This window comes from Gopherus evgoodei, chromosome 12 (assembly GCF_007399415.2).
Source record: "Gopherus evgoodei ecotype Sinaloan lineage chromosome 12, rGopEvg1_v1.p, whole genome shotgun sequence".
In the NCBI taxonomy this organism is placed as follows: Eukaryota; Metazoa; Chordata; order Testudines; family Testudinidae; genus Gopherus; species Gopherus evgoodei.
Window position 1 is genome coordinate 19,427,904 of NC_044333.1, and position 14,680 is coordinate 19,442,583.

Sequence of the window (14,680 nt, forward strand, 5' to 3'; positions counted from 1 at the left end):
GGGCTGCAGAAAAAGCCTTCTGGGTTCTGTTTCCATTATTGATGTCTTACCTGTTCTGTTTCTCTCTCCAGTGTTGTTAATAACAATACTTGTAGTGGAAGGGATTGCTGTGGCACAGAAGACACAAGGTACAGTATTGACAAGATTTTCTCAAAAAAAAAAACCCTTAAATTTCTTTTAATTTTAAATAAAGTAAGCTGGGTAGATACAGGAAATCAGAAATGCTTTCTTAAGATATTTCACTTGCACTAATAGTACTTTGTAAGATTTACTTCTGTTTTTATATTTTTTTCTTCATTGCATTTCGTTTTGCCAAATAAATACAATTCTTATTGCAAATAAAAAATAGTTAACTGCAAATAACCAACTATCTTTTTCATATCCAGATCAGTTCAGTCCTTTATAGGTAGAACAAAACAGTAGAGAGCCCTCCATTTTCTGTGTATGTCAGCAAGCCTTTCCAATTTTTTTAATAGGTCTCCATTTCCCCCAGAATGTTAGGAGACAGTCCCCATTTGGGGATGGGGCAGAGGCAAATGGGTTTACAAGCCAGTTTCTCCCTTGGGTTGGAATAACCTGCATAGGAGAGAGAGAATTCCTTGAGTTGACACTTGCAGAATTTCTTTTGACTTCTTCTGCAGAAGAGATTGAGTCACAACCCTCAGGCTCCAGAATTCTCCCAAGATTCTTGTGTATTTTGGAGGGACCCACTAGAGAAGGGCTCGACAACCTTTCAGAAGTGCTGTGCTGAGTCTTCATTTAGTCACTCTAATTTAAGGTTTTGTGTGCCAGTAATACATTTTAACGTTTTTAGAAGGTCTCTTTCTCTAAGTCTATAATATATAACTAAACTGTTGTATGTAAATAAGGTTTTAAAAATGTTTAAGAAGCTTCATTTAAAATTAAAATGCGGAGTCCCCGTCCCCCACAACCGGTGACCAGGACCCGGGTAGTGTGAGTGCCACTGAAAATCAGCTTGCATGCTGCCTTTGGCATGTGTGCCAAAGGGTGCCTACCCCTGCACTAGAGGCTGCTAGAAACTCCTTTCACCATGGAATCCTTCTCAAAAGCCCAGTTCTCCAGTGTATAAGGAAAAGTTGCATATGTACATTATGGTTGCTTCCCTTGTGAGAAAGGGAGAATCTAGCAGAAACCCAGTTGTCCTGCCCTACCCTTTCAAAGCCTGCAGTTCTTAAACTCCACCAAGGAATATCCTAGTGTTGAGATGGTAGAAAGGTGGCAGGGAAATCTGTGCCTGGAGGGCCCCCTCTGTATGCATAGCTCCAGGGAGGAATCTGGTATGGTATCTTAATTTATCAAACCAATTAACCTCAGGGCAGGGCTCATAGTTTTCTGTGTCTATACAGATCCCAGTTCCAGATTAGGGCCTCTCAAACTAGTGCAATATTTCTTGTTTAGTATTAACACTGCCATGTTTAGCAATAACTATTTTAAACTTTGTAAGTATTGTAATGAACCACGTGCTATAGATGAAGGTCTTTAATTCAAGAGCATGTGCTTGAGTGCATTCCTGAATCAGGCCAACAGCAGTAATGTGAACAGAGAAGTCAAGTGTCCAGTCCTGCTAAGCCTTGCCCTTGAACTTCAGTGGGTCAGACTTGCATATGAATGGGGAAGAAAACTGAGTGGTAATGTTGAGTGGGTTTTTTTTTTCTGTACCAGTTTAGTGCATTGTAAAGGAGTACAGCAGTATTGCATGCCACAGTGACTTCATTGAAAAGAAGAATGTACTCAAGATTCTAACTCGCATCACAGGTTCCCTGCCACTCCTCAGTAGTAACTATGCAGATTTGAATTTCCAAAATAGTGGGTAGGATATGTCATGCTGCTAAACTATAATGTGCTTTTTACAGAAATAAAATCCCTTTGCTAAATAGGGACAGCTGGCTAGTATGATAAGAGGATCTGCAGGTAGCACCAGCTGTCTCTTCCCTCTGACAGTGCCACACCCTAAGAGATACTGTTCCAAGTGGATTATTTTTGTTAAATTCTCTCGTCGTAGTATAGAAGTGTGACTTTTTTCTTTTTAAAGGTGGGCAGAATATTGCCGTGAACCACATACCATCTACCCAGTGTGACAACTGGGTTCGGACAAGCAATGGAGGCCATTTTGCTTCACCAAACTATCCTAATTTGTACCCACCAAACCAGGAGTGTATCTACATTTTAGAAGGTACTAACATAGTCTTTCTCCTTTGGTGTATTGTATTCTTACTGTTGACAGTGTAGGAAGTGGAACTGTTCGGCTATTCTGTTTATATTAAGTAAAGTCACTTGGGCAATATTGGTAGTATATTGATTCGCTTCTGCAGATGTTAAGCTGAATAAGGAGGGGACACATTGGGGCTGCGAAACAGTAACTACAAATTCCTGGAATATTTAAACATTTATGAATTAACACACAAAAACCCTTATTTAGTGACAGGGATGTATCAGGTCCCACCCAAATCCTTGAAAGCATAGAAATAACAAGTTTAAGAAATTTTCGGCTTTCCCCACCACTTCACATCATCTACAGTACTAATGCACTCCAAAAGGGACACTCCGTCATCTCCACCACTTCAGAAAGATCTATCCCCATCTTCGTCCAACTCCGTGTCATGCAGAACCTCAGAGCTGACTTCATGCTCGCGTGTATCCAGGGCTGGCTCTAGCAATTTCACTGCCCCAAGCACAGTGGCACGCCGCGGGGGGCGCTCTGCCGCTCGCCGGTCCATGGCTCCAGTGGACCTGCCGCAGGCATTTCTGCGGAGGGTCCAATGGTCCTGTGGCTCCAGTGGAGCTGCCGCAGGCGTGTCCGTGGGAGGTCCACTGGAGCCGCGGGACCAGCGGACTGTCCACAGCCGCGCCTGCAGCAGCTCCACTGGAACTGCCTGCTGCCCTCCTAGCAACTGGCAGAGCACCCCCTGCGGCGTGCCGCCCCAAGCACGCGCTTGGCGCGCTGTGGCCCGGAGCCAGCCCTGCCTGTATCAGCAGGTAGACATGCATCTGACTGTCATGTAGCCTGTTCATTTGCAAATGTAGGGTGCTCCAGTGTGGCTGAGCTCACTCTTAAGGTTGTGTGAGATGGGGGGGGGGGAAATCCCATTAACTCAAAACAAAAATTACTGCAGTGAGAGCTTGCAGAGTAAGGACTACAGGACTTGAGCTACACTGAACAGATTCCTCTCATAGGGATTAACATAAAACCAGTTAAGTCCATAGAAAGACCCCCACACTGACTTCAGTGGGATTGTCCTCAAGCCTCTAGTGATGAAACTAAGTATTCAGGTGTCACTGCAAGTCTCCTTTACAATATCCTGTAGTGAGTTTTCAGTTTCAGTGGTGTCTTATCCATGTATGCTTGCTATATAGTGTTTGGGTTTTCTCTTGTATGCGTTTATGGTCCTTTGTGTCTTATTTATGACTGAATATACTTAGAGGCAGATATTCTGCCATGCTCTGATCCCTTTGCCCTGCGCAGGCCACGTGGAATGTGCTGAGACTGGCCACAGACTCCTACCTGGAAATTTCCCCGCAATGAGGGAGTTCCTAACAGGCAGAGAACTGGTTCCTCTGCCTCCCTCCCTACAGCCCCCAGTGCAAGGATGTGGAAGGGGCATGGGCAAGTACAATGCCCTCCAGCAATTTCCAGATGGTATATAGTCCCTTAGGTGTCACTGCAAGCTAGTAGATGTTAGAGCAGCTCCATGCTTCTCTATTCCGCAAATCAAAGTCGAAAAGATTAATTTGATACAGTATATACCTGGTGTGACTTGAGGTGCCCAGGGTAGCTCACAATTAAAATGCCCAGTGCAGGCTTCAAAAAGGAGAGCAGATTGTCCCAAAAGTGGTGGTTAACATTGTAGTTAGATTCACACACTGTGCTCCTCATCCATCATGCTGGTTATCAAGAAGCTTTTTTTTTTTTTTTTTTTTTTTTAAAGGGCAATCACGCATTGAATAATGAATGTGTATATGCATCCTGGTGTATATTGTAGGTGCTATTTAAACTCTCAGTTAAGATTGTTATGAAAAGCCTGTTCAGGTACCTTCTACTCATGTAGTTGAAGAGTTTGAAAAACAGTAACTTTGAAGAAATCTGGGCTTCATTTTTAGAAACATTTGACTATTGAACACCAAGAATTCAGCCATAAGTCAAGACCTCCTTTTCCCCTTTCCCTCCCTGCCTTCTCTGTGTTATCTCCCAATTAGCTGTAAAGTACTGACTGACTTGATTTTTGTAGTTTAATATTAAGGCTGTTACATATGCAAAAACATTTTGTTAGAGGTGGTAATTTTAAGCTTTTTGGGGGGGTAGAGGTCTTTGTGATGTTTGTATTAAAATAAATGAATAAAAACCTTACAGCCTACTGAAAAATGCAAAGGTTACCTGATTATGCAGAAGGTATTCTGATTATACAGGGTTTCAGTTACTGCAGTAAGCTTACTAGACTTTTTTGAGAAGTGTCACATGCCTCTGATTTTTACACTTTTCGGGTTTTGTTGCTTCAGTATTTCACTGCCTAGTGTCAGTGTTTTACACATCTATTAATTTGTACTGTGTTGAAACTTTTATTGTTTGTAGCTGCTCCACGCCAAAGAATTGAGTTGACCTTTGATGAACCTTATTACATAGAACCCTCATTTGAATGTCGATTTGATCACCTTGAAGTTCGAGATGGGCCTTTTGGTTTTTCCCCTCTCATTGATCGTTACTGTGGCCTGAAAAGTCCTGCACTAATTAGATCAACAGGGAGGTTTATGTGGATAAAGTTTACTTCGGATGAGGAGCTAGAAGGAGAGGGATTTCAAGCAAAATACTCATTTATACCAGGTAAAGATGCCTTATTAAATAGCTTCTTACATTGTCTAGTTGTTGTTTTGCTCATACAGAGTTTCAAACTAATATAAAGGTACAAATTCAAGATTTTAAATTTCATTTTGCAAACAGTTAGGGCTCAGTCCTGTGAGAGGCACAGTTCCCTCTACTCCCATGAACTCAATAGCTGTGTCTATACTGGCAATTTGGAGCTGTATTTCATGATTGGTATAGCTGTGAGCAGGGTTAGATAACATGGTGGCTAAAAACATCTGAGCACTGTCAACTCTACACCTTCCTCTGTTGATAAAGCTGTGGAAGCTAAACCGGTTTTTATTCTCAGAATAAAGAGGTCAATGCTGAAGATTTTAGGGAATTCTCCCACAGTTGTTCTACAACCCGCACAGTGATATGGGTGCTGTAGTAGGAATGTTTGTGTAAACTAGCCACTCGCAATTTCCCCAACATATTCTCTATGTTAGCGTGACATAATGTCAAAAACATTAGCAGCCAGTCTACACCACCATTCCAACCTTTGTAGCACTGGTGCTAGAATAGCACTGAAGAATCCTTAGCATAGCCAGTCTGGGGGTGGAGGGGATGGGAGGGTGCTCAGCACCTCATAATGGTTGCACAGCACCTGACAGATTTAGTCCTTTAGTCTGTGGTGTGGACTACACCTGTCTTGTGTCTTCTTTTTTAAAGAGATCCTAAGTTGACTGAACTACTAGAGTTTGAAAACCGGTTACTGAAAATATGTGGTAACTCATTAAACATTAAAATTGGCATCCATCAAATCACTATTTGATTATTTCAGAGCTTCATAATAAGGACTGACACATTTTCATATTGACTTGAGTTCTTAATATTTGGTCAAAAATCCGCATTTATAAGGATGCCTAAGTCGGTCCATTTGTGGTCCTATCCAGAGCCGCCTTAATCTGTGAAGAACAACATAGCTGTATAATAGTGTAAATATGTATTTTTTTTCCAAAGAGAGCAACATGCCTGAGGAAGGCATTAGTCTGCAGCCCTGTCTACACAAGCAATTGTAAACCATGGTAAGAACTGTGGAAACAGAGCATAATTGCTGATTCACAGCTTGTATAGGGCGCATACTAACAACTCTAAGAATGGTAAGAGTTTTATTTACCACACAATCACTTTCCGTACTAGCACTAAGCTAACCCAGTCTTGAGAACAGCCTCACATAATTTAAGAAACTGAACACAATAAAGAAATTTAGGGTGGCTTAAAAGAGGATAGCAAGGCTTGCATTTAAACTGTGTTGCTTTCTCCAGTATGCATCGTACTAGTCAAAAGCTAGGGCCATGTTGTGGCTTCTAAGCCAACATTTACATGGGGCAGAAATAGCAGGGAGGATATAGCATGGAAGGGCTGCTTCAGCAGCTGTAGTGAAGCACACTGACTGTCTCTGAAGGTGCTAGAAGCATGTTCCTACTTGTTGCCTCCTTAAATGTGGAGCGCATATTCGCTCTGCAGGCCTCAGACCTGTAGCTCAGTCTGTGTGCATTGGGCCATAGTCCCCTCCCCTTCCCTACTTATGTAAAGTGATAGGATTAGTGCAGCTTACATTCAAGGAGCTCAAGAATATGGATTCTGCCGTCTCCCTGTGCCAATGCATCTTCCTTACACCCTCTTTGATCCTGAGCTGTGTGCCCCTGACTAGAGGCAAACAGAATCTGGTTCTAAATGTATCAACTAGGGTATAATCTCAAGCATGCAAAGCTGGAGGAAATGGCCTAGTGGGCTAAGCATCAGCTTTTGAAATACGTAGATTCTCTGGAACCATGGTTTCAGATCCTAAGAGTGTTGACTCAGCTCTTTGTTCTGCTGAGGCAGATTAAACGGTGAGCAGGTTATAGGGTGGGGGAGGAATATTTTTAAGGTCATTTTTAAAAACTAACTGAGGTTATGTCTGCTCTGTGTGGTTATTAAAGTTCTTATGGCACTCTTGGTGAGAGAGGATTTGATCCAATGTCCTTGTGCAGAATGCTTTGCTCCAGGTGGCTGTATTTTAGATAGTGTACATATACAGTTATAAGCACTTCAGGATCGTTTTGGGACAAAAAGTAATATATAAATGTCAGCTATTATTACAGATGTTGTATACCTGGGTATAACTGCTTTATGTTCCCTCTTTCCCAGACATGCCCTTCATTTGCAGAATCATAGGAAAATATTCTACATTAGTACAAATGTTTTAACAGAACTGTTTTCACTCTGCTGTGGATTTAGTTTCTCATGCTGTTCCGATTTTGCATGGGTCACTAACCCTTTGGGAACCATGTGGGATGTGTTAAAATGTTCCTGCAGGGGTTGTATGGATGTGTGTGGCAACCTATGTTCCAAAGCAATTTAACCAATATGTCATTCTCAAAACCAAGTTAGTTTAGTGCTAGCAAGGTTTGGGCTTGTATTCTAAATCTGCCACACATTTATTTTTGTGGTGGACTGTAATGAATATGAAAGAACCATTATATTTTTGTTCTCATTCTTTTACATTTTCACAAGATGTTTAAATATTTTAAGTACTAGTGACAATGAACAAAAATCAGAAAAAGAAATTAAGCCTCATAGAACACTTAAGTGACACTAAGTACTTGACTTAAATTCAGAAAGGAGGTTGAAACTCTGACATACAGAGGTTTCCGTACAGTGAATATGTGTGCCAGACTATATAGCTCAATGAGAGTGGGCTATATTTAACCATCTTAGTGAGGTACAGTCACTTATCATGGAATCAAGCATCCGGTAATAAGAGGATCACCTCTCTCCTATTGATCCAGTATCTGTTCTAGCACTTTGTATTTTGTGGTGTGTTAGGAAATAGATTCTCTAGATTGTGTTAAACCCTGAAGTGACTCAACTGCCAGCCCCAATGATTTGTGATTTCTTCTGTTGCAGATCCAGACTTCACTTACCTAGGAGGTATTTTAAATCCCATCCCAGGTCTAGTATTACAATACCAATTTATTTGTATATGAAATTTTTAATCAATCTCATTTTGCATTTGACAGCAAGTTATATGTTCTTTCTAGACTGCCAATTTGAGCTTTCAGGCGCTGATGGAATAGTACGTTCCAGTCAAGTAGAACAAGAAGAGAAAACAAAACCTGGACAAGCAATTGACTGCATATGGACAGTTAAGGCTACTCCAAATGCTAAGGCAAGTCCATTTGTATCATTCAATATATAATGGGCTTCTTGCCCATTAGTAATAGGGAATGGTCATTAGTAACTTACAAAATGTCTCACTTGTATTTAAATTAGCTATTGGCAGTTGAAGAAATTAAGATAGATACTTGTTTCTAAAATAAATGTAACTGCAGGTCCTTGGTGGTGATGTTTTTCCCTGACCTGAAATTTATAATGTTTAGGCACTTGAATACTTTTATGGACCACATGTTTTTAAATGGTCTGCAACTTGGCCTCAAGTTTAATGAGTACAGTTAGCTGCAGACAAGGGGTAGTCTTAGGTTATGTCTGTTGTTACCTGATATGTGAGCAAAATATAAATTACTACATATGAGTGTGTCACTGAAGTTTTACCATCTTATGCATTGACCAGGTAACTGTGTTTCTGAGATTCTTCCTGGAGTATGTGTCAGTATAGATGTACTTGTGCCTAATGCACGCAAGACTGGATTCTTTCAATAGCCTTGGCAGTCAGGGTCGAGCACATCTCCAGTGCCTCCTTGCCCTCCCATAAGAGGGCATAAAGGGTGGAGTGGCTGTGACCCTTCCTCAACTCTCGAAGTCAACGTGGCAGCAAGACAGAACCCAGTGAATGTCCAAGCTCCAGTTCTCTAGAGAAGAAATCTTACCTTCATGCTCTCAAAACATGGAAGGAGATTTATAAAAATAAAAATGCTAATCCTCCTGTGCAGTGGGACAAAGTGCATTGCACCATGATGAACTTCAAACCCTGGCTCCTACAAGTGACTGATCTCAGTCAAGGTCGATGTCTCTCTTGCATACAAGTGATCCACCTTTCCTTCCAGGGCTTATAAATGCAGGTATGCTTGGCTCAAGCTGCAGCTGCTAGATCAGTCCACGAGGGTCATTTTGAGCTTATAGAATGCTCCTTGCTTCACCTCACTCAGAAAACTGTCTTCCTCATGGCTATTGCTTCAGCCAGCAGAATAAGTGAGCTTCAGGCACTTATGGCTAGACACCCGCAGAAATATTTCAGAGAGAGATAGTGCTACTAATTCATTCAAACCAAATCAACCAGCCTACCTCTCTTCCCAAAACCACACTCCACACACTAGATGTATCCAGGACTTTGGTTTAGTCCTGTCAATGTAATGAAGCAGTTGGACTGTTGTCCTATCTTTCTGGCTATAGCCAAGGTAATCTCATCAAAATGACTTGCATTGAATTAATTATTTTGAATCTCACTGTTACACAGTTGGTGTACCTCACCCACTGAACATCAAGGCTAATTCCTCCTGCTTCAGAAATGTATCTGTATCAGAAATATATCTGCAAAGCAGTGATGTGGCGTAAACCACTGACCTTTTGTGAAATGTTAGAGCTGGGATTTAGCTGCGAGGTCAGATGCCAAGTTCAGGAGAGTAGTGCACAATTTACTGTTCAGTGGATGCAACAGGAACCCCATCCTTAGGGAATGGGGATACTGCTTACTAGTCACCTACAGTGGGGTCTAAGCTCTCATATACTCTAAGAAGAAAGAAGAGTTACTTGCCCTACAGTAACTGTAGTTCTTCGAGATAATGTAGGCAGCGTCCAGCCCATGACTCTCCCTCCATCCTTACTTTGAAAGAATCTCCTCTCAAGAGTGGGATCCACACTGACATCATCTTGAAGAACTACAGTTCCCATAGAGTAAGTAGTGGCTGTTTATGCTGCATGTCTACGTATGATAGGAATAAAAAATTGCGTGATGCAAGGAAAAAAGTAGGGAAAGGAAGTAAATATTCTTCAGTAGAGCTGATCAGAAAATGGGTAGTTTCCCTCCCCCCCTCCCCCCAATTGACTTGGTATTTTCAACAAACTCTTTTTGGCTGAAACCTTTAGCAAAAACTCAATTTTCCACAGAAAGCAGACACTTGGATTAATCCAGTTGAAAAGTTTTCTGTCTAAACTGATTTTTCAACAGCTCTGGTTCTCCAGCTTCCCAAATAGTACCAAAAATAACTACCTAAACCATAAGAATAACTGGGAATAAAATAACTTTATTGCTTGTTTTGAGGAAGTGACTCATAACTTCCAAGAGCTCTATCCTAGAGTGAGTTACAGAAATTGTCCTTCCAGAAATGATTTTGCAAAAATCATTTCTCTCTGTGTTTTCTATTTGGAATACCCCATGCCTAAATTATTTTAATAAATATTATTGAATGTTGCTTAAAGCAAGTTTCTGTAGTTGAATGGCTCTTGAGATTAGATTATCTTCCTAAATGATTTGAACTTTAGCATGACAGTTTAAAAGTAAGTGTAAAGTTGATCCTCCTGAGTTCTGGTTTTGACAGGACTACAACATTGAACAATTGTATGGAGCAGCCTCAGGTGTTTTGTCCTCTTATATGAGAGGAAAAGTTTGGAAAATATAAAAATTAATTTTTTGTAATAAAAGTAAATCTGAAAATTGACAGTTATTGAAGACTTAAAAAGCCTATGCAACATTGAAATTCTGAAAATAACCTTCAGGGATTCAGAAAAGTTCTATGATATATTAATCAATATTCTAATGAGGAAGCCTCTGATACTGTTACTGTCTCTGTGGACAGCAAAAATCCTAACGCCTTTTCAGTAGGCAAAGAAACCAGATACATTTTTACTGAGCAGAAACTTTTAGGAATAATTGTGCCCTTGATTTGTGTACACAACATAGAGCAAAGGTGCAATATGAGTGCCAGATTGCGTATTAAGGTTTTATTCCTTCCATTATAGTCCCACAGCAAACATAACATTCCAATTAAGCAGTAGTTATGAGAATTATATATTTTAAGCTAAATGCTGAGCACCTGCACCTCTCTTCAACTTCAGGGGGATATGAAGTCAACAAAAGCTACCACTGCTGTAATAATGGGGGACAGTGAGGAGAGACACACACTCCCCTAAATGGTACTTTACAATTTGCAATACTGAGCACAGACTGAAGCAGGTTATAGTGAAAAAGTTTCAGATATAAACTACTAGAGGAAGTATTTTTTCAGATGAAGGGGAAAAATAATATGGGACAGACTGGCTTTCTAACATGGTGTATAAGGGGCATAGTACCAGCATCTTGCCTGGGGAGAAAATTGGGAGGTGTAATGGCTTGGAGGTACTAAGGGGAATATGGACCACCCATTAAGTTGCCTGTGGGCCTTGCTACTGTGTAGACATACCCTAGTGCACTGCAATAAGACATCTGCAGCTGGCCTGTGTCAGCTGATTCAGGTTGTAGGGCTATAAAATTGCATCGTAGACAGCAGAGACCAGGCTGCAGCCCAAGCCTGGACATCTGCATTGCAATTTTATAGCTCCAAACCAAGTCAGCAGACACAGGCCAGCGGCTGGCGCTCTATTGTAGTTCAGACATACTCTAAAAGTTTCGTAGTGCACTTTTGTTTGACACAGCAGTATGTGAAAGCATGCTACAGAACTTTTAGTGCCCAGTGGCACAGTCTACAACCATTTAGTGCATGGCAAGCTAGTGTCCTGTACATTCATACCCTGGTTTGCTGCGCACTAGGTCTCTGTGCAGATAAGTGCTTAGTATGGTATAAGGATGAAATTTTTAAAAGCTCTAAAAAATTAAGGAGCACAAATCCCACTGACTTTTTACTGGTCCCTTTAAGTTCCTTTGAAAATTCCTCCCACCCCCCCAGTATTGTAATTCTGATGTAGGCAGTTCTGGAATAGCTTGCCCATATGAGCAGCTTATTTCTAACCTTGCATCAAGTAGAAGTTAGCACCTGCCCAGAAATCTCCTTAGTTGTTCCCTTTATTCCTTGCAAGTACAGCAAATCTACTGAGTCTCACAGGTTTCAGCTGCAGATGCATCTGAAGGCAAATAGTTTAAATTTTGTCTATTTGCACTTCAAATTCCACTTAGTCTTCCTAAATTCCTTATGTATGGTCTGCTGTAATATATGGTCCTCACTCTTGTCTTTGTTTGGGCAGGTTTTCCAGCCTCTGAGGGATACCAGTTTGACACTCATAACCTCTTGAATCTTACCCTTTAACTCTAATTGTTCAGTTTTTGCATCTTCTGTGACTGATTTATTTAATAGCCTCTATGCAGAGTTAAAGGACTTCTTGTTTCCTTATTTTTGACTTTAGTACTCAAATAGATTTTCTCTGGTTGTTTTTTTGAAATCTGTCTTTCTAAAGTTCAGAAACCCTCTACGGGAAAAAAGCTTTTCCCAAAATCCTGAAAAATAAATCCTTGCATTCTTCCTGTATATTCCTTACATCTGTTCTAGAAGGTGCTTGAGAGCAGCTCTCTTCAGCCTGCACCATTTTGTATTACGAGCTTTTCTTTTCTTGTAAGCTTATGCAGAGAAAACAAGTTAATCATCAATTTTCATTGGAAAGTTCTTGTCATTTATTGATACTTAGGATAAAAGTAATTGCAAATAATAATCCATAATGTCATTTTGTGAGGGAATCATTGGTTATGAAACTGTAAGCATACAACACAAGAGTTTGTGAACAGAGTTCCGTGCCTATATAAGGACAGAATACTGTAATCAGGGTCCACTAGGAGGTGAAGAGAAAAACTCCGTCCTGTTTTATTAAAGGCATTCTGTTTTACTTTTCTTAGAGGTTTTGGGGTTTTGTTTTAAACAGATTTATTTGAGATTCCTGGACTACCAAATGGAGCACTCAAATGAATGCAAGAGAAACTTTGTAGCTGTGTATGATGGAAGCAGTTCCATTGAAAACCTGAAGGCAAAGTTTTGCAGCACAGTAGCAAATGATGTGATGCTGCAGACTGGAACAGGAGTGGTACGGATGTGGGCAGATGAGGGTAGCAGACTCAGCAGATTTAGAATGCTGTTCACTTCATTTGTCGATCGTAAGTACATCCTCAGTTACATTCTTAGTAGCCAAGCGCTGAATGTATTTAAGAAAAAGCATCAGCTTTGTGTTATATGAGCACCAGGCATAACAAAAAATGTTGATTCTTGATTCACACACCCCTATTCAGAGAGAAACAAAGTACTCGCTTTATTATTGTTCATGGGCACTGTTCCTGGGGGAAGATTCTCTCATAAAGGGCTGCCTTACATTTGAACCAAGTAATAGCCAGACTCAGATGCTAAGCCTTTTCTTGTAAGGTGTTCCATAGCCAGGGTCCTGCTCTTCCCCAGCATCTGATAATTAAATCTAGATTCCCCCTGCTGTGTTGCCTGTGGAGCAAAGTTCTCTTGGATGGGGAGGCAGCTTTTGAGTGAGTTGGGTCCCAATCTGTTAAGGACACCATAGGTTAAGACCAGGACTGTGAATGCTGTTCTGACATTCTGTATGGATTGCATATAAAAGGTTTAATGATGCTCACAAAGCTTATGATTTAAAGTGTTCTAAAAGGATATTTTAGGTGGGACTACATTTAGAAGTAGGTTAATATACTATCCCTAATCTGGCTGAGTTTCATAGCCTCAATCTGTTCCCATGTGCACGCACATCCTATCACACCAGATAATCTGAAACAGTTGGCAGGCTCACTACAAGAGAGGCCAGAACTTGGAAGTGGAGAGCAGGCATGAGGTATGTTGGAAGAGCAGTAGAGGAAATCTAGCACCAAGTTTGCTTATTGCATACCTGCTGTCTGACTCTAGTACAATCATTCTTGCACTTTTCTTAATGTTAAGTTTCCAATGAATGTGACCTGAATAATAGATACTGTACAGGTTTGGTTGTAAAGAGAGCAAAACTCATTGGCAGTTTCTTTGTCTCATCCTGGAAGTGATACTGCTCAACATCTCACAGGGTTGAACTTTTTTTTTTAAAGTCCAAATTATCTGTTTGATAGTGTATTTTGTTGTTTCATAAAACATTAGAGTTCAAGATATACACTCAGATAAAAATGTACTTGCCATGAAATAATCCTTTTGTTGTGATGGTGATTTTTAAGAGAAATATGATATTGCTACTTTATGGATATGACATTAAGAAACAAGTGCAGATATTGCAGAAACTTGTCTAGGGTTTTAATACGGTTTTCACATTTCAACATTCCTTTTCTGTAACTACCATGTTTAGGTACTGGTTGCTAACCAAAATTACAAAAACTGTTGTGCTTGTTTCAGTTCACTTCTTCCTCAGCTACAATGATGAATAATAATGGTTGTTCTGGTGAGGCTAGGCTCTAGCTTCAAATTTAAAGGATGCGTTTTGACAGGTCAAACAATCAGTTCATATTATAAATATTGATTTAATATATATTTTTCCCATTCTTGTTTCTCGAACAAGCTGAAGTGATGAACAGGTATTAAGATAGATTCCTTTCTTTGAAAAAGCCGATAACTAATCAAAAAATCATTGCCAAAAGCAAGTCTGAAGATATGTATAGTTTTTGCCTATCTCTCAGCTTCAGGTTTGATACCTAAGGAAAAGGAGAAAGATAATGAACTGACTAAAAAAAAAAGGCCAATGAAACAGTATTTCATGTATATTAAAATATCCTTGTTATAAGCAAACTTCAGTGCTCAGAATAGTGAAATTATGTGCTTATTCTTTTTTTAGATCATTGAGCACTTTTTTCCCTTCTGCCCTGCTACTGATTTGTAATTGTATGAATCCATCCCTGAAAACAATCAATATTTCTGAAGAGGTTTACATAAATGAACTAATTCTGCATGACATTCAGTTCATGCCTAC

At 40.2% G+C, this 14,680-nt stretch overlaps 1 protein-coding gene across 5 annotated transcripts in view; it reads left to right on the forward strand.

Annotated features, from left to right (window-relative positions):
- The window catches only part of NETO2 (neuropilin and tolloid like 2), a 45,236-nt gene that overhangs the window by 16,956 nt on the left and 13,600 nt on the right, over window positions 1-14,680 (forward strand). For 3 of the 5 annotated variants that reach the window (XM_030581701.1, XM_030581697.1, XM_030581698.1), the window contains exons 2-7: window positions 72-128; window positions 2,054-2,194; window positions 4,589-4,837; window positions 7,751-7,795; window positions 7,885-8,012; window positions 12,647-12,875. In XM_030581701.1, coding sequence (XP_030437561.1) covers window positions 72-128; window positions 2,054-2,194; window positions 4,589-4,837; window positions 7,751-7,795; window positions 7,885-8,012; window positions 12,647-12,875 — 849 coding nt within the window. Of the gene's footprint in view, window positions 1-71; window positions 129-2,053; window positions 2,195-4,588; window positions 4,838-7,750; window positions 7,796-7,863; window positions 8,013-12,646; window positions 12,876-14,680 lie in introns of all 5 variants that reach the window. The other 2 variants (XM_030581699.1, XM_030581700.1) reach the window with 2 other exon arrangements.